At 45.1% G+C, this 20,173-nt stretch overlaps 1 protein-coding gene across 1 annotated transcript in view; it reads left to right on the forward strand.

Annotated features, from left to right (window-relative positions):
- Atrnl1 (attractin like 1) overlaps window positions 1–16,303 on the forward strand; it is a 515,328-nt gene extending 499,025 nt beyond the window's left edge. Inside the window, exon 29 of the mRNA XM_021151617.2 lies at window positions 14,047–16,303. Coding sequence (XP_021007276.1) covers window positions 14,047–14,168 — 122 coding nt within the window. The 3' untranslated portion in view covers window positions 14,169–16,303. The remainder of the gene's footprint in view (window positions 1–14,046) is intronic.
- The last annotated feature ends 3,870 nt before the right edge of the window (window positions 16,304–20,173 follow it).

The raw sequence follows: 20,173 nt of genomic DNA on the forward strand, positions 1-20,173 counted from the left end.
GTGTGTGTGTGTGGTCTGTGTGTGGTGTGTGTGTGTGTGTGTGGTGTGTGTGTGTGTTTGTGTGTGGTGTGTGTGTGGTGTGTGTGTGGTGTGTGTGTATGTGATATGTGTGGTTTGTGTGTGTGGTGTCTTTAGTAGGAGAATGCTATTTTAGGATTACTGTATGAAGCTGACCTGTGACTTGTTTCTTCCACACTTTGACATGGTTTTCAGTCACATGATTTTCAGTCTGGACAGTGAGATGGAAAGACAAGGCCTATCCATGCATTGATGTTCCCGCACACTTAACAAACCCATCTTTGAGTACGTGTACTGAAGAAGTTTGAGAGAATCCAGGGCAGTCTCTCCTCTCTGCTCTTCCACCACAGCTATGTGTATCTCAGTTTCCACTCATTTGCACAAGGGGAACCAGCAGTGTTGATGTTGATGAAATGCCTACCATGGGGACGATTTACAGTCGTTCTAAAATGTTAAAGAGGGAGAAGCTGTTGGGCTTATCTGATTTCTCCACAGAAGCTTAGAAAGTTGCGCATATCGTTGAGTAATCACTTTATTCTTCCACTTGCAGTGTTTGCTAGTTAATTCCGGAGTTTGGTTTTTACATGTGCTTCTCTGTGGGAGGTCACCGAGAAAGAGAATCAAGTCCTTTGACTCTTCCTGTCTTATTCTAATGGCAGACCAAAGGCTAACAAATTAATAAAACAGCAAAATCAAAACCAAAGCACAGCTAACATCTTTTTGGCTCCTGTACCTCCGAACCAGACTTGTTGGGAGAGGGAGGAACCCACCGCTGAGCGGGTCAAGGAGTCGAGTCCTGCCCCGTCCTGCTTCCTCTGGCACTAGCCTTTGTGAGATGTTACTCTAAGAGAAGCGAGCTGGTGGAGGAGACTGGAGGTTTGGGGCATTAACATGTGCCATACTTTTGCACCCACTTTTTTAGTTTCAATCTTGGCTGTATCAACTCTCTCAAAATGTCAGCCGTGATTAGGCTACATTATGGGATAATTAATATGAACTTTTATCTCAAAGCTAATTTTGAGTAATACTGGAACAAAACATATGTCAATATGTTAAAGATGGGAAGTTGAGCAGATTGCTTTTATGTTTAAAAAAATGCATTTTTTTCCCACTTTTCAGTTCACCTCCCTTTTCAAATGCCAATCCCATATGATAAATGTTTGAGAAAGGTTAAGTAGCCTGTAAAAGAAACAGCATTTGGCGTTGGGTGGCGTGGATCTGAAAATCCTTATGTGGGACATAGCGAGATTCTTTCGTGATAAGACATTGATGGCTTTGGGGAGTGCAGGAGGCCTTCTCTCTAGGCCTGCACACTGAGGGTGTAGCTGACCCACCCACGTCCGAATGCTCTCTGGAACCATCGGAGAGTCTTTCAGTCTTGTGGCCCATTGCTCATACTCAGTTGTTTTTCTCAATCCAGTGTTTGACTGGAGGAATAAAGACATGTGGTTTGCCCTCCCCACCCCCTCTAAGAAAGCAACAGAAGTAAGATTATTTAGAGGGTGTGCTCTCAGGACCCTGCTTCCATTTTGATTACGATAGTGTTAAGTGACCAGACGGAAAAACGATCATTGATATAAGTCAATCAATCACTTGTTAGCTTTTAAGAATTTCCCTTTCACGTTGTTTTGTGGGGAAATTGTAAATAAAAATACTCTCACTCTTGCGTTAAGCTTCGTTTTCTTAGATGCAGTGCCTCTAGAAGATAATATTAAATTCTGTCTCTTTGTTAAAATCGTCTTGCCCTCTAATTATGGGAATGCATCCACCACTGTGCCAGCATCAGAGGCAGCTGGGTGGTGAACTGGCCCCTTGCCCAGACCTGGGAGCAAGCCTAATTTGAAAACCCTTTACAGAGCACAACTGAGCCCACAGCTCTCATCGACCGCTGATCGTGAGCGCTTTCCTTTACTGACCTGAGAGTGTTCTTCTAATCCGGTGCCAGCTGAGGCAATCACCAAAGTAGGTAGATGGCATCCAAGGTGAATCTGCCTCATAAAGAGGGCAGACCGGGCTGAATCTCCCACAGGCGACATTTGGGTGCCCTCCTCTTCCGGGCCAGAGCTCTGTAAGGACTTTGGGCACCAAGATGCCAGCCTCCTCCCAACACTTAACTCATGCATTGATTCCATGCGAGGAACCTATGGCAGGCAAAGTGCCTCTCCTGCAGGGGGCGCTTGCGAGTAACAGCATGTCCCCAGCAGGGACCCTGAACCCCCTATGCCCCATAACTCACTTCATGCCTGGAGAGACCTAGGGATGAACACTGGACAGCGCTTATCCCTCTGGATATCAGAAAGTTCCAGATCAAAGCCAGATCCTCTGTGATTTACAGCTTGAAAGTTCCCATCGATGCTGACTCTGTGACACCTCTCGATTCATAGTTGCCCAAAGGCCACCTTTATTGTCCTCAAGACAAAGCACAAGAAAATGATGCTTTTCTTTCCACCAGAAGGGTCAAGGTTTATGGGAGATACACAGCCGCACGCTCAAAACTGCTCCAGGGAGTGGAAGTTTCATTTCCCCATGCTCCGTGAAACTGAAGGTCAGTCATCCTGTCTCGGAGTTACCAAGAGAGCTCAGACTCCGTGCTGAGAGCGTCCCAGGCATCCGAGCCAGGCTTACAAATCGATTTTGAGAAACGGCCAGGTTTACAAATCGACTTTGAGGAATGGATGGCCCGGCTCGGCTTCTCGCAAGCAAAGGTTTGTCAGTTACCTAAAGACTCCTCAGTTTTTGTTAAAAGTGTCTTTGGCCTTTAATTTATCTGGAATAACTTTTGGTAAGGTCTAAGCTCTAAGATTTTCCCATTAATGTCATTATAAATCTTAGAGCTTAGACCTCCCTCCCATTTCCACCAAATGCCAGAAGTGAGGATTTGACCTGAGTTCAGTTAGAGGCCACAAGTTTGCTTTACTAACCCAGCTTATTAAAAATAATATTTAGACTTTATATAGATCGCCATGTGTGGTTTTGTCTGTCTTAATGTGGCAGTCTTTTAAAAAGCTGGTGAGGTACCCCACAAATGCTGTCCAGCTACGGTGTGCTTGTCTTAGGGTTTCCACTGCTGTGAAGAGACGCGATGACCAAGCCAAATCCTGAAAGTAACAACATTTGATCGGGGCTAGCTTCCCTGCAGAAGGACCTGAGAGTACGTCTTATTCTGAAGTCAAACGGGAGAAGACCGGCTCCCCCTCCCCGCACCTGTGGCTCCTCCAACAAGGCCACACCTACTCCAACAAGGCCACACCTCTTAATAGTGCCACTCCCTGGGCTAAGCTTATACAAACCACCACAGTTGAGGTCACCCCCACACCACCTGAACTTTCAGCCTCGAGTCGAAATCATAGACGAGTCTGGGAGCTGAACCAGTTCTACAGAAAACATCTGTATAGGCTCTAACTTTTTGTACAAACCTCTGAGAGAGGGAACAGGAAAGGAGAAGAAGCTGAGGGATCCACCCAGGAAACAGAGCCTGCGTGGGATTGCCAGGGGCCAGCGTTGGTTTATAAATCAGTGGGGGGCTCCAGGGATATTCAGCGAGAGCCCTTGCTAGGGCTTTGACACCAGTCCAGTCGTGGCAGCTGTTTCTGGTTTCTGTCAATCTCGCACACACAGCCACAGACACTGAGACCTGTTCAGCTGTGATATGGACCTAAAGACGGAGCCAGAAGCTCTGTCTGCAGCCCTCCCTGCCTGAGTCAAGCCTGCCTGGTCCTTGGGGTCATCATCGGGAAGCACAGTGGCCCTTCCAGATCATCACCCCCTGGGCACCCCCACTGACAGCCTGAGCCACAGCCATGTCGATGCTGCGTCCTTCTTCCATTCCCACCCCACCCTCAGTAGCATCCAGAAACCGAGACTTGCAATGGCAGATCACCTCCCTAGCAGCACCCAGCTCTGTGACACTGTCTCCTCTCCCTTCACTGTTTACTGTCTATCTATGTAACAGAAAGGCTGGGACACAAAAGTGTACCATCCTTATAGTCAACTTATTCCCAATCAAATAAATGTAAAGAATCAGACACCCAAACTAGAAGAGCAAGCAACAAAACAAAACCAACAAAGCCCCCCAAAGAGAGACCCAGCCGGCTTCTTGACCCGATGTCTGGCTGAGACCTAAGTGTTGGTTCAGAACACATGCAGTAGCTCCAGCTGGATCGTGACTTACAGTCCTGGTTCTTAACTAACAAGACCGAATGTTCACTTCTGGACAAATCCTTGAACCCACCAGTCCCTCGACTTCCCTGTGTCCCTGTGGCCACATGATAGCATGTGTGAGCAGGAGAGGACAATGTCTGGAGCCTTTTGCCAGTAACCTCCTGAAGAAAATGAGCTGGAGTCATACATGAGAAGAGGCAGAAGTAACCGCAGAACCAACCCTAACTCTCTCCCAAAAGAAATGCTGCCAGGGAGGCTCTGAGTTGTAAGCCAAGGAACAGATTGGAAGCCACAAACTCAGCTGGTTAGAGTTGCCATGGGACGTGGGGGTTCCTTACCACCAACAGAATCAAGTCCCACGGGCTGTAATGGCCACTATGGACCAGTCCTTAGGGAGCCCGTGACCACCCTGTCCCTGCCTCTCTGGTGTTCCAGTCCTCTGCGCTGCCAGACTCCTCATCACATCCTCCTCCTCCTCCTCTCCTCGCCATGGCCTCCTCTCCTCAGTGCAGAGCATCTCACTCCCCAGACCTGCCTCTGGCCCAGCCCAGGAGCACAGGAAGCTGTACTTGCCAGTGACAGTATAAGATCATCTCCTGCCCAGTGTGATACCAGGGGCCAGACCCATCCCACCCTCTGTCCTGTTCCTGCCTGCAGGTGTCTGTCCTCAGATCAACTGTTTGACTAATTCAAAGATGAGGGCCGCTTCTCTCTCCACTGCTCAGTCTTGACATCAACTAGTCTCACTGGCTCAGATTTTGACACTAAACAACTCTCCATACCAAGTCTTCAGGCCGACCCACACAAACAACCCCTTCTACACCTGTACTTCCCACCAGACAAGCCCCTGAGATGTCCCCAGGTCGCTGTATCTAGGCCACACAGCCTAGCTGATTCTGTTCTGTCATATGTTCTCCACAGTGTTGGGATGCATAGACATCCAGGCTAGAAAGCCAGGAGTCATCTCTGGGTCCTCCCAGTTATCCCTCTAGAATCCTGACCCATCTCATGCTCAGCAGTGCTGCTCCCTCTCTGACTTAATAAAAATAGCCACTCCCCTGCTCCCGTGTACCCTCCATGCCTCACAGTGACTTAAGGCATCCTGAAGCTCTTTCCAGCTGGCAAATTAAAAACGTGTGTGAGACAGTTAGCACACCCGGGAGCTCTTGCATCATTGCCCCAGCTAAGAACAACCAGCTATGGCACATTGCCTGTGCCACACCCTCTATGCACATCAATCAACTTGACATGTACTCCTATTTTCATACATTGATACACTGATGGGGCCTGTCCTATGGGCAATGCCTGGTTTATTACAAGCTTTTGATCAATGGCAGCAGAGTGTTGTTTTGTGCCTTGTTGTTGTGGCTGTTGCTACCCTTGACATTAATTAGTGCCTCTGACCACACTGATTTCACATCGCTACGAGTGTTTGTTTTGTTCTTCTCTTTTGGCTCAAAATCCTGCAGTTGATGCCTATTTTGAAGCTATATATTTTCTTCTTTTGCTCACAAAGTGAGCAGAGCCAGAGCCTCATGATTATGGCCAGGGTGATCGGGTCCCTGCACCCCACCAGCTGTGCGAACTGAACAAGTCACTTCCACACTTGCGCTTCTTGGGCCATCTGTTTAAACTGGAATAAAAATAGCTGCATGACCCACTTCAACAGAATGGTCTTGAGGAGCATCACAGAGACTGGGCGAGAAAATGTGCTTATCTAAGAAACTGCGAGTTAATCATTGGCCCCATGTGAAATAAGTGGCATGAATCTAAGCAATGCGTTCCCCATGGGATGTCAATGGTGTGCCATTATCGGTAATCCCTATATACCCCTCTTTACTCCCTTTCAAATTATTCATGTACTCCTTTATTTAACTGTTGTTGCATGCACGTATGTATATATACATATATCTCACTATATATCACCTGCCCAGTCTGTTTAATGTTACTTGTATTTATGTTTTCATAGCTGACTAGTTGGTATTGGAGAACCAATATGTTCTTCCCTGGGGTGGGGGGGGGGACTGTTTCTCCCACTCAGCATTCCTTAGCTGCCTGTAATTCTTTGTGGAGGGTTGAGGCGCTGTGGTTTTCCCCATATCCACTTTGGTCCATCTACCGCTGTTCTTGTTCAGCTCGTGTTTATGCTGTTGTGTTGGTGTAGCTGTATGGGCATAGCTTCTAACACAGACACAGTCTCACAGCAAACTCCCTGACCTCCACCTCTTAGAGCCTTGCTCTTCCCTCTTCCAAAACTTTGCCTGTCTTGGGTGCTGAAGTGTTTTGTAGATGTATCCATTGGGACTGGGCTCCACCGCTCTGCGTTTTGATTGGCTGTGGTTTTCTGTAGTGGCCTCCTTCTGTTGCAAAGAGAAGTTTCTGTGATGAGGGGTGAGGACTACACGCCTGTGGGCACAGCTTGCAAAACATCCTTGCACACATAATTTCATTTGGTTGAGAAATACTAAAATACAACTTCTCTACACAATGCATAGTCAACCATAGTCAAATGTTGCCATTTTTTTCAGTTTCTCAGCTAGTGATAAACACTTCGAAATTCAGGATGACTCGTCTTAAAATGAAGGATAGTATGTATTAGGGTTGTTATTTTGTTTGGGATCTTAGTCTAATTTGTTTTGAGACAGAATATTATTATGTAGGCTAGACTGACCTAAACCTCACAGTCTTCCTGCCTCGGCTCACAAAGGGCTGCACAGAAGAAGGGAATCTCAATTGAGTTCCAGATTTACTTCCGAGTTTAGAAAGCTGGTGTGGTGTGGTAAAGACCAGGTTTTGTACATGTCACGACTCTAAAAATAAAAATTATATAAAAGAACCAAGTAAAATTTCCTACAGTATAATTAAATTTAGAACTGATGAGATACGGAGGAAGCCGCACTTGGGAATTCACTTTAAATCATGATTTGAGAGAGTACATTCTAGCCAATGAGGGATCAGATCATACGAAGTCCAGGGTATGCCCAGCAGTGCTACAGAATACTGGATAAGGCGTCCATGGGATTTGCAGCATTCCGGTTTCAATAATTAAACACAATGTCTATAAATGAAATTATACAATATTATCATGTGTTAAAGGCCAAACGAAATTTTATAAACAGAATACAAAGATCACTTAAGCACTTGCATCTGTGGGGGTCAATCATTTTTAGTAAGTGAAAGGAAACATTTCTTTAAGCTCTCAGACAAGTATTACGGATCCATTTGTCATTCCAGTGTCTGGAGCACTTGAAGTATTGCAGTTTTTATTCAACAATGTAACCTTTGGAGTTTTGCCTAATAATGACTTCACTGGTGCTAGCCTTCCAAAAGATAGATTAAAATGGAAATGCATATTTTCTAATTATGCACCCAGCTATGGCCGAATATTGGCGAGCCGGGCTGTGCTGAATGTCCAATGGAGCCTGCACAATGGCGAGAGAGTGTGTGTGACATCCAAGTTTCCCAAAGTCACTTTCTTAATCATGTGAAGGATCACCCAGGCTCTGAGCACAAGTATGGAGCTATATAGAAATCAGAAGAAAAACATTTAAACATCCCAGCATGGTATTTCCATTTAAATCTGATTACAGTGAAATAAAACTGTAGCCATTAAAGGTTTAGAAGAACTACAAATACAAGCAGTAAAAGAAGACAGATAGTAAATGAGGTACTAAAACATTTCGGCGGGGCACACAGTTTATAGCACTCGTTCCGTCTTCCTGAAGCAGACTGCGCAATTCACTACAGACCCTGCACCGTTCTCTGAACTCCACTTAAACCTGCAATTAACCTTTCACGCCTAATGAAGCTGTTTTCCTGGAAAATTAAAATATATGGTGGCGCTCGCTCTTACACAGACCTGGGAGGAAAGCACTTCAAAATGAACGGCTCTTTCAAGGCTTCTGTGCAAATGCGAAACGGAAGTTCGACGTCTATGTGCGAGGCTGGAACCCTCCTTCCAAGGCAGTTCCATTTGACGTGCAATATTTTATTACTGTGCTTATTAATTGTTTTGCATAATTGTAGAGAAGCATGCATCAGTAGCTTTATGATCAGATTGTTACTGCCAGAGCCTCCTGCTACCCCTCAGTCCCACTGGGGAAGACCAGGGTTTTACAAACAATAACTAAACTCCTGATGTAACCCTCATGCTCGGAGAAGATGCATTTGCCAGTTGAGGGTCGATTATCGGCTATTTATGCTCCATTCCCTTCCGGGCGTGTTTGCACGAGCTTACAGAGAGGTGAAGTTCTCAAATTTTAGGAAGCAAGAATAGTTGGGATTACAGCTAAGTGTAACCTTAGCACACGTTTCTACCCACTCATCAAATAGCCGTGGTAACTTTTGGCAACCAATACCGTTGACTGCTAAACCAAGCCCTTTTACTGAGGGAAATTCTGATGAAGGCTTCCACTTCCTTCAAAGCTCATCCCTTCCTGGGTGACCCAGGGCAACACTGGAAACACCAGGAGGTCATGGGAGGCGGGGAAACGGAAGAAAGGCATTCTTACATACATGGATTCAACTTGGAATATAAATTATCTATCACAGGGTTGGGTGTTTAAGAATTAGAAGTCCAAAGAGCTAAGGCTTACAGTAAATATTTAAACCCTAGCATTTTTATTAAATCTATGGGTATATATTGATGTACATTCTGCTAGCCCGCAGTGTTGGCATGTCACCATGACATGGTAAATGAAATTCCTTTAGACTGCCAGTCTAAAATAATGAATCGTTCCCACAGTTAATTGTATTGCCTTGATAACAAGGAACTATCGGAGGCCTCGAAAACACAAGAAGTGGATTTCATCGGATGATTTGTGTGATGTTTTGAAAAACGATCCTCTGGGCAGGGGTGGGGGATGGGGTGGGGATCTGATTTTAATAGAACTCTAGTGGAAATCAGCATGTGCCACTACACAGGATCTGATGGCACACTTCCTCCCCTGGTCATCTCAGGAAAGGCTCTAACAGGAGAAGCCCCTGGCTCTCCACACTGGACAACAGTCAGCAGAACAGGGTACCGCTCAGAAGCTGTGTATCTGCCTTATTTGTTCATCTCTCTCTCTCTCTTCATGGCCATTGTGGATCAGAAACCACAATCTGCAGCATGAAGACTAGCGAACGCCATTTACTTCAAGAGCTCACCATTGAAAGGGAATGAGACACCTTCGGTCAAATCCTTGCCATCAGGCTGTGGAGGGGGAGGCTTTCAGAGGACAAGCGAACGTTGTTGTGTCTGGATTGCAGAGTGTTGAGTTATGGGAGCTGTAAACAGGTTAACAGTGTAAACAGTAACATTGTAAACAACAGGTAACAGTGTAAATAGGTAACAGTGTAAACAGGTAACAGTGTGGGGTCCTGTGCAGCTGGTTAGGGTGAGCTTTTCCTTTTTCCAGTTGTCTTGTGCTGTAGCTGAAGTCAGGACATAGGTAGGCTGCCTTGCTACTCCTTAAGCTCTAAGGGACTGGAAGGATATAGTCATTTACTGACTTTGTGAACAGTCTGGCATGTTGCACACTGGCATCTTGGGCTGCTCCTTGAAGCCCATAGGCTGTTTTCTGAACCAGCAGCTAATGATGGCCTGGACTGTTTTGATTTAGTGCTTGGATATTGTCGACATATTCAGCCTGTGCCCTAGCATGCATTAGGGGACAAGGCAGAGATAACACCCTTCCCTTAAAAGCTACTAAATTGGCTCTTCTCTTTGTCATTTAATAAAAGCAGATTTCTTTAAATAACAAAGAATGCCAAGGCCTAACGCTAGAGATTAGGCCTCCCCAGAGGCTACGTGTGTTCCCTACAAAATTTGGGAAGACTGAGCCTGTTTCCATCTTCCTCACATTTGCATGCAGGTAGGATAAAGACTTGGCATCCCCGGGGTTGTTCTGGTGATAAAAAGTTTACCATACAGCTGGGCGTGGTGGCGCACGCCTTTAATCCCAGCACTCGGGAGGCAGAGGCAGGCGGATTTCTGAGTTCGAGGCCAACCTGGTCTACAAAGTGAGTTCCAGGATAGCCAGGACTATACAGAGAAACCCTGTCTCGAAAAAACAAAAACAAAACAAAACAAAACAAAAAAAAGTTTACCATACATCAGAGTGGAAGAAATGCACACTTAGAAATATAACCCCTACATCTGACATTCAAGATGCATAAGCATAAACAATTATTATGATCTTTGCACTGTTCATTATTATGAAATTATGAGCTCCTGATGGGCCACTAACCATGAAATCTGGTAAGGGATCCATGCTTAACTCTGAATGAAAGTATCATTTAACCTATACAAAGCATAAAAGTGACCCTGGGTGTCCTCTATAACTACGCAGGGTAGACACTTAAATACTCTATCCAAGGACTCCCGAGGTTTCCAGCATGCTTGGTGCAGTTCATATAGAGCCTAAACACAGCCCATTGTTCATTCTCATAAGAAAACACAAAAAGCTGTCAAGTTAAAAGTTAAGCATGACTTTCAATTTTATTTGTATATTAACAGAAAGGTGGTATATGGTTTTTCAGTTCATTGTGTTCCCACGATTCGGGATCCTGAATCAACAGGGAATGCTGTGAGAGACACTGCTTTAATTAGGCTTTGGACATCATATATCCCCACATACAAAGACACACGAATTGGCAGAGAATTTTCTATCCTGGCATTAGAAGCTTTTTAACCTTACCCCTGGCACCACATCTGCTATGAGGAACAACATCTGGAGCTTCATGTAAGAGCTCTGGCATGACCTCATATTTGGATATAGTAATAAAGTGGTCTCTGACCAGAGTAAAAAAGTCATATATTATTCCTTATATTTTGGCTGTCTCTGAAGGAGTTGGTGCCAGGGGTGACCTAGCAGGAAGTTGTAAATTAAGAGAGAAAGAAGCATGCCAGGAGACCTGAGGAAAGTCGAGATCTGCTCCATCTGAACTTTCAGTGAGCACAACCAAAGGCTAGGCTTTTTAAAAATTAAACTAAAGCCCTTTACATCCACGAGTTAGAGAAATAAAGTATTGACTGTGAGTAAACCCTACAGCACAACCCATGGCACTGCACGAGTTCATGTGTGCTTGTCAACGGACAAGAACACTCTCATTTTAAGTGTGAGCCAGTATTATCTGTACAAGTTCCAGGGTGATACGAAGATTCTGAAAGGTGGTTGCTGTGAGTTGTAATTTCTTCTCTGTCCAACCATAACTGCTCCTCCATCAGCACCTACTGCCACCAGATGTCCTTGAGTTTATTTCCCTTCCAAACAGAACATGTCTCGTCAGGAGCTCACTACACTCCTTCTCTGACTCTGCTTCACTGTGCAGAGAAGCCCATTCATCTCTCTGCATTGTTCAACATCTTAAGCTGGGGAGTCATGTCCTCTGGTCATATTCCCATGCTCAGCTTTCAGATTTGCATATTTAGGTGGGTCAAAGACTACCAAAATCTACATTGAGAGGACCCAGTGTGCCAAGGACCACTTGGAGAGGGGTTCTGAGAGAAGGGGTGTTTGGGAGCTGTGAAACAAATGACTCGATATCAAATCATGGGTCCATGCTGACAGCCTGTGCTCTGCTCGAAATGACTTCCTAGACAGCTCTCTGTAGATAGCTTTCTGCTCAAGACATCTCTCTATAGAGGCAGCTCTCCCATGCTAGAAAAAAATTCTCAAGGCTCTCTGGATAGCACATGAGGTTTCTGACCAAAGTCAGAAAAGCTGCTACAAAGAAATTCTTGGATTTTTCCGACCAAGTCAGAAATCCTCTTAGAAAAATTCTAAAAGTAATTCTTGGGTTTTCCAATCAAAATCAGAAAGCCAGGAAAAATTCTAAAAGGGCGATGTTAGCTCTCCAAACAGTTCTCTCTGGATAGCTGCTAGAAAACACTCTAAAAGAGCTATGTTAGCTCTCCAAGCAATTCTCGGGACTACCAGCCAAGGTCAGAAATTGTGTTAGAAAAAAATTCTAAAAGAGTTGTGTTCACTCTCCATGGATTTTCCAATCCAGAAATCTCCAGACAGCTCAGCTCTTGCTAAAAAAATATTATATAAAGAACTGTCATCCCTCCCTGATAGCTCGCCTCTCACAGAACAAAGCCCAGTCTTTTATTTACACATCAATTCAGTCATTTACTCCAGGTCCCCTCTTCACCATCCCACAAATCATGACCTTAGCCCCTGATTTTTAGACAGCAAGTACTTTTTAAAAAATTGCAAATAAATTTAGAGATCTGCCTGCCTTTGTAATACAATAAACATAGTTGGGAACCCATCCCAAAATTACCAATCTGACCATGCCTGGACCTAAATTTAAATTCCCTTTGTCCCAGGTTGACCTTAAACTCAGGAATCTGCCTGCCTTGGCACCTTTCTGACAGGCTGGCTCATAGTGCAGTTGCCTCTGTTTTTCTAGGTATGTGAAGGCCCTCATATAACTCATATTGCACCTTTATATTTTGCATGGTGAGAAATTGTATATTTTTGAACTCATGTTTTCAGAGTTCTTTCCCACAGCCTTAAGGGCTGTCCTGTAGGTCTCAGTGTTTACCTGTTTGCTGAGGCATTAGCTACATTCTCACCTCCCAGACTCCGCTGTCTCTGATTATCATGGAGTAATTGGCAGATAGGACATTCCTCAAAGGAGGAAAAATTGAGTAATAGATACAAATAAGCCTTCTGCCTACAGCAACCATTGGCTCTCATGGAGGCCCATGTCCTGCTGGCTCTGTTCCAGGGGTAGGAACCATGTCATGCTGTCCCTTACATGGCCAAGGAGGACTCAGCATCCACTTCTGATGAAGGCCTTCTAATGGATGACCGTCCATAGGACCTCCTTTGTCCCATGGTTCTTTATTGACATTTTATCTTCTGTTCAGAAAGCCTTGAGGTCTGTTCCTGCCAGATTGTATTTGGAACCTATGTAGAATAAATTGATGCAGGAGAATAGGATGATTCAATATTATCTTTTATGGGATAATATCCAAAACAAAGCTCTTCCTTGGGAAGCAACCGCTGAAGATGCCCACGAGGATGTAAGGACTGGATCAACTCACTTCAAGTCAATTCTCTAAGACTTTGGGGTCCTTCTGTCAGGTCTTAAACAAGGCTAAGCAGTCCAGCTCTGAGGCAAAGATGGGAATTTTAGAGTTCCTTTTGCTTTACTCAAGAATTATAGGACTCTACAGAAATAAAGCACAGTGCTTGCCAGGAAGAGGGAATGATAATTTAGTCCTGCACAGGAAAGGTTGGGGGCAAGACAAGCAATATATTCAACATTGCGGCAGCTACACAGTATGCACTGGTGGAAAGCCACAGACCTCAAGTGGTAATCTTGTATTAATGTTCACTTTTTCCAGAAACTTAACTGTGATCTAAGCTTCTTTTGAAAGGAGGCGCATCTAATGAGGTTTTTTTTTTTTTTTTGGTTTTTCGAGACAGGGTTTCTCTGTGTAGCCCTGGCTGTCCTGGCACTCACTTTGTAGACCAGGCTGGCCTCGAACTCAGAAATCCGCCTGCCTCTGCCTCCCGAGTGCTGGGATTAAAGGCGTGCGCCACCACGCCCGGCTGAGTTTTGTTTATAGAGGCAAAATCAAAATAGCAACCCTGGAGCTCCCTATTCCATCCAGAACAAACCTGCATTCAAACACATAAATAAGGCAAGAAGTGGTGTGCTCAGCTGGCTGTCATGTTTCCTGGGCTCTGACTTGGTAGTGCCGTGTTTAACTAGTTTTCTTGTTGTTCTTCTGTGTGTTGTTCACTGCTAGATCATCAGTAAGGATGTAAGCATTTCATGCTAGACGTGTTAACATCACCCAATGCCACCTCCATCCACCCCGGATATGTCTGTGCACGTCTAAATACCTTTCTTCTTTCTTTTCAGGCCTTGCTATCGCCAGTGCCCTGATAGACATCTCACAGCAGAAGCCTTCTGATAATAAAGAGAAGACTTCTGGAGTCCGCAATCGGAAGCACCTCTCCACACGTCAAGGAACTTGTGTCTGAGAATGGGAACCAGCTCTGTACTGTGTGTCGGTTTACTTCACAAATGGCTTCTGTTAAAGCTGCTCTGCGGCCTTGGGTCTCACGGAGGATAATGTCCTATGATCCAGGGCCAGGTACAGTTTCCTCTAAGTGGGCAGTGTCCCAAGAGGCCAGAGACTGCCAGTGAGGTTTTTTTTAAGTAACAGTATTGAGGGTCACAGTGATAAAGTCAGTTTTTATGGCTCTCTTAGGCTGAGAGCTAACATAACTTAGTATGAAAAAAGATGTATATTGTTTCTTAATGCAGATGGAAATATGTAATTCATATAAATCAACTGTTTATATCCCAAGACTTTAAAGAAAGACATTTTATAATGCTTGAATGATGAGAAATGTACAGTTTTCTGCCTCGTTAGCAAACTTAGGACATTGGCATCAGAGTAGAAAAAGAACAAGTCCTGGCAGCTGTGGTTGCCGTTTTGTCTCCTTATAAACAGGAAAGCAAGGCTGTAGGTCACGTGTTTAAATTCTCCATGTGACCACATGGTCTCCAGAGTCAATTTGAGAATGTAACAGTGTTAAACTAATGGGAGCGTAGAGCATTGTGTCAGGAAGTTGGTCAGAATTCTGAGCATGGGAGAGAGACACTCCGGAAGTGACAGGCATGGAGGAGGCTGCCTGGCAATCAGTGTTCCCCCCTTCCAGCTTGATAGCCTGAAGAGCCAAACCTGCCATTCAGTAGCAGAACTTCTGGCCCACACCATGATTCTTTGGTGCCCTGGGTCACCGTGCCAGGCCAGAGTGGTTCCTCTGAGTCTTCACAAGAGTGCGTCATTTTCTTCCAGCTTCTGTCTGTTTGCCACTTCTTACTCACAAGTGTTACGAAATGTATTTTAAAAGGTAACACTTTTCAAGTTCCCTGCTACCAACCTCTTCCTGTAGAATGCAAGCGGACAAGAGCCGGGCCCAGCAAGCCTCAACAAGATCCCCATCTGTAACACAGTCACGCGGTGCTGTGAGGAGACTGAATTCTAAAGACAAGTTCATTGCTGGCCACATCCAAAACATCTCTAATGACACAAAGCCCCGGATAAGAACAGAGAGGGAAACCAAACGTGGTAGCTCTCAATGGAACAGTGAGAGCTAACTAACATCAGCAGCAGCTTGCTGACGCTCACGCAGTCTGGAGTGGCCCTGGCTGACTTCAAGGTGACCGTTGGAGACACAAGAACAATGTACAAGAGTCCTGAAGCTGCTGCATTCTCTGTAGTTTTGTTTAACACGAAAGTCATTCCACCTATTCAGTGTTAAGTACAGTATACACACTTCTCATGTTCTTTGGAATTCAGGAAGGTAACGACACTTTACAGTCTATGCCTAGTTACTGCATGCCATGGTTGTACAGTCACAGAATATGACCCTATTGCAATATTGAATATTTATTTCAAATGCCATGTATACATAGCTTAATTTGATGAGGATAGAGTGTATTATGTAAGAGAAATGACCACAGACTATGTAGTTGCATCTTATAAGGCATAGTTAGGTTGCATCTCACCATGACTGTCTTATTTTGATAACTAGCCTTTTGGATATAGCTTATATTCCTTATGTTGGCATGGTAGTTCTACTCTATTTTCCATGCACTCAAAAATCAGATGAATTTGTAGAATAGTTTTAGTAATTTTTCTCTACAGCCTGTGGGGTTTGGGTTGGGGAGGGGGCGGTGGTTGTTGGTACTTCCCAGGATATATTCTCTCAGAAAACTAATTGAGCCAAATTTGTGAATGTCTCCTAAAAACAATCAAGTAATTTGATCAGCTTCTTTTGGACACTTTACATGTTGATTTCCCACATGAAGTTGGCAGCATTAGTCCTGTAAAGAAATAGTTATTGAAAAATGAAAGAGTTGCACAGTTTGTTTAATTGCCAACGAGGAAGGTAGACCAGGCCTGTGGAGGGGCTGTCAGGCCTCATCCACTGTGAATCCCCCAGGTTCTTAAAACTTTAAAATTTTTAAATTTTAGATAATTATGGAATTAATGCAATGTCACATACTACTGTTAACTCTGTGGCCAATTATGCAATATATTCTCAGCTTATAAAGCTTTTTACTGGAAATAAAATTCTTCACCCCCGGGTGAAGTGAACCAAAACCACCTCATTCTCTGTGTCTTCCTCCTCCCATTGCACATCCTAAATGCAGATTTTTTTTTAAAAACAAAGTTAGAAGTTCAAATGGTTGGTTCTCTTGAAAACCTTTTTAATGGAATTCTGAACACTTCCGCATAGAATGACTCAGGGAGGAAGTTCAGCGTGTAAGGTCTCACTCTGCCAAGAATGCACACTTTCAGTTGGCTGGAATGGAGTTTTAAAATTAACTTGGGAACCTAATTTGGACAACAAGAAAAGTCGTGGTGAAAACATAGTGTGCTTGTGTTTATGAGTTGTTTTGGTAAATTTTAAAGAGTTAAGATGCTCAGAATTGCTTTGAGGGAGTAGAAAGCTACGTTAGTGATAAGCAGAGAAAAGTGATCTATACTGTAGTGTAGTGTTAGTGTACATGCATGTGATAGTGTATGTGTGTACACGTGTATGAGTGTGCATGAGTGTGAGAGTGCACATGTGTGAGAATAGAGTATGCATGTACATGCACATGTGTTTATGCATGTACATGCATGTGAGAGTGTGTACATGCACTTGTGTGTGCGTGAGTGTGAGAGTGTGTGTGAGAGTATTGTGTACGTGCAAGTGTGTGTGTGTGTGTGTGTGCACGCGTGCCTATCTGTATGTGTGCATGCATGCACATGTATGTGCAGAGCCAGAAGTTGACTTCAGGGATCTTCCTCAATCTTCATTTACTTGATATGATCAAACTTGATTTGTGAGACAGGATCTCTCACAGCATGGAGGCTGCTGGTTTCGGTAGGTTAGCTGGCAAGCCTCAGGGATCTTCCTGTCTGTCTCCCCAGTGGACTCTGGAGGATTGAACATGGGTCCTCAAGCTTGCATGGCAGCACACACTGAGCCACCTCCCAGACCTCTCTGCCCTGTTGTATTCGATAGAAAACATTAATTAGAACATCTGTACAGTCAATCCTGGCTGTGCTTTCCCACATCTCGTCTTCATTGGGTGTTAATGAGTCAGAGGTGCCTATGTAGCGGTCATGGCCCCTGCCATGGGATAATTTAGAGAGTGTCTGCCAGGGTGTGTGTGTGCCAGGGGAAGTTTTGAAGACCCAAGCCTTTCCTCCCATCTCCATCTAGTAATTTCATGCACCTTTTCAAGCCAAGTTTGTTCAAAAACAATACGAAAACAAAACAAAACAAAAACATCCTGTGCTTCTGGAATTTGGAGGTTTCTAACCCGGCCTGACACTTGGAGCAACAGGACTCTGGTTCTATGGCTCAGTGGAGCCTTTCTCAGAGGACTCCTTGAGGATATCTAAACAGAGTCACAGTGACAAAGTCACAAAGGGATCAAGGAGGGAGAAAGCCAGCACTCACCCACAGAGGGGGCAGGAGGGACAGAAGCCCGTGTGTTGTTCTGAGCACTTTTTCTCAGCACCCACAGAACTACTGAGGGGGGTTTTATGTTAAAAAGCTTCAGTAAGTGAGAACTCATCAGAATCCACCTGGGTGCACTTTTCCTTGCAAAACCCACTTACCGCTTCCCAAGAGTGAGCTCAGGACTTCGTTGATCATAGACGCTCCCGTGAGGGCATCTTCCCATCTTCAGACTGGAGGGCAGGGTGGCCTGCCTGCTCAGTAGCTGCCCAGCAGCTCTTCCCCATGCAGAGGGACAGCCTGCCCTGGGATGTGCTGCCGCTGGCATCTGCAGTTCATTCCACAGAGTTCTTTAAATAATTCATCTCTCTAATTCCAAATGCTTTGCATACGTTTTCAAGGAATTCAGGCCGGCTAGGTGCTCAGCGATGGTTTCTAGCTGTGCACAGTTAACATTTTAGCTTTACCCAAATTCTTAAATTAAGAAATATGACTGTAACTATGTCTTATATGCATTCACATATGGGTGTGCAGGCCTGTGTTAAAAGTTTATTGTGTAAAAATTTTAAATCTGCCTTTAAATCGTATATTCTAGAATATGATCTGCAACTAGTCAGAACATCAGTTGAGAAGATTAAAAAAAAAATTGGCTTCTCCCTGCTCCATCACCAAATACAGGGTTTTATGTGCTGGAGGTTGGGAGGTCTGTTTTGCTTGTTTTTCCAAAGTCTTCCTTATAACCCAGGCTGGCTTCAAACCTGCAATTCTCCGGCCTCCCGAGTGTTGAGATCACAGGTTAGCACCACTATGCCGGTCGTTACTCCCGCTGTTATTATTATTATCATCATGTTGACCTTCCCAAGATCACACGGCAAAGAGCACTGCTCAGAATCTGGGAGGTCCCCTCCCATGGAAGGTGGTTATGAAATCTGTGTTGTTGATGTTCATGCTCAGACCATATCATTCTCCCGGCTTCAGAGCCTCACTGACCTTTCCCCCACATGCTCTTTGAATCGAGTGCTGAACGGCCTTTTTCTTAGAATGGGAGGTTGCTCACAAGGCACTGAGCAGCCAGGACTGCAGGCCTCGTAAGGGTCTGCGGCCATGGATGTGCGGTTTGTGTTAGCATTTCCTGGGATCGGGCCTTGTTCATGCTAAGGCAGGTGCTTTACACAGAGCTGTATCCCAGCTCTTGGGGCTCACTAAGTTGCCTTGGCTAAATTTGAACTGAGGACCCTCTAACTCCCTCCTCCCTTGACCTCTGCCACCATCTCAGTCCCCCAGCACCTGGGACAGACTAGACAAAGCCCTCACATTCTCTAGCAAGCTTTGAGATTTGTCATCTGTGGCTTTGGGGGCCCAAGCTTTGTTCACTGCCAGAAGCCCTGCTTCCTGCAGCTACACAGAAGGATCAAACACCGGTGGGGCTGAGGAGGTGCTCAGTACATAAAGTACTTGCTGTGCAGGAGGACCTGAGCCCTAGTTTCAGTGCCGTATAAGAAGTCATGTGTGCGGACAGTCGAGATGGCTCAGCAGTTAAGAGCATGCACAGTACTTGCCGAGGACCTGAGTTTAGTCCCCAGCCTACACCAGACGGCTTGCAACTACCTGTAACTCCAGCTTCAAGAGATTTTTCTAACTTCTGTGGTCACCTGCATTCATGGGCACAGACCTTGGCAAGGTGGCACACACCTGTAATCCTAGTAGCGGGGTCTCTGGAAGAGACAGTTCCCTCGGGGATCTGGAACTCGCCGGCCAGTCAGAGTCTAATTGCTACTGATAAGAGAACTTGTCTCAAAAAGAAAGAAGGAGTGTTAGGTTGGTGAAAGGCCTCAGTGGGTAAGCACACTTGCCAACATGCCTCAAAGCCTGAATTTGGTCCCCAGGACACACGTGGTGGAGGGAGAGAACTATCTGTGGCCATCGTTCCCTATGAGTTGTTCTCTGACGTCCACACTCATATCATGGCAAAAACACATGCATCAGTCAGTCAATCAATCAATACATGTATGCCTGAATGCCTGAGGTTGACCTCTGGCTTCCATACAAATGCACAGGTGTATACATGTACCTGCATCCACACAAACATGTGCAGGTACCTGCACAGATGTGCACTTTCAAACATGGACACACTCGGACACATACATATATACACACACAAGCACACGCTCATGCATACACCAAGATCAAATACCTGAAAAGCCCCCTCTTCACCCATGGTCTACATCAGACCATTTTTTTAGCCAGGATCCTGACCAGTGTCTGAGAGCTTGCCTCTGCCTCTGTTTAATCAGAAGATTGCTTCTTCCTCCCTCCTCCTTTCTCACTCCTCCCTCCTCCAAAGGTTGCTTTCTGTCAAGTTTTCCAAAGAGCAACCCAGAAGATGTGTCAGGAGAGACCAAAATGGCTGCCTAATCCAAAGAGACAGCAGGGCCTAGCTGCCATTTCCAAGAGTTTTAGGATTGGGGTGGGGGGTGGGGGGTGGGGGGTGCTCCTCAGCCCAACCCTGCTCGCTCTCT

Source organism: Mus caroli, chromosome 19, assembly GCF_900094665.2.
Source record: "Mus caroli chromosome 19, CAROLI_EIJ_v1.1, whole genome shotgun sequence".
NCBI lineage: Eukaryota > Metazoa > Chordata > Mammalia > Rodentia > Muridae > Mus > Mus caroli.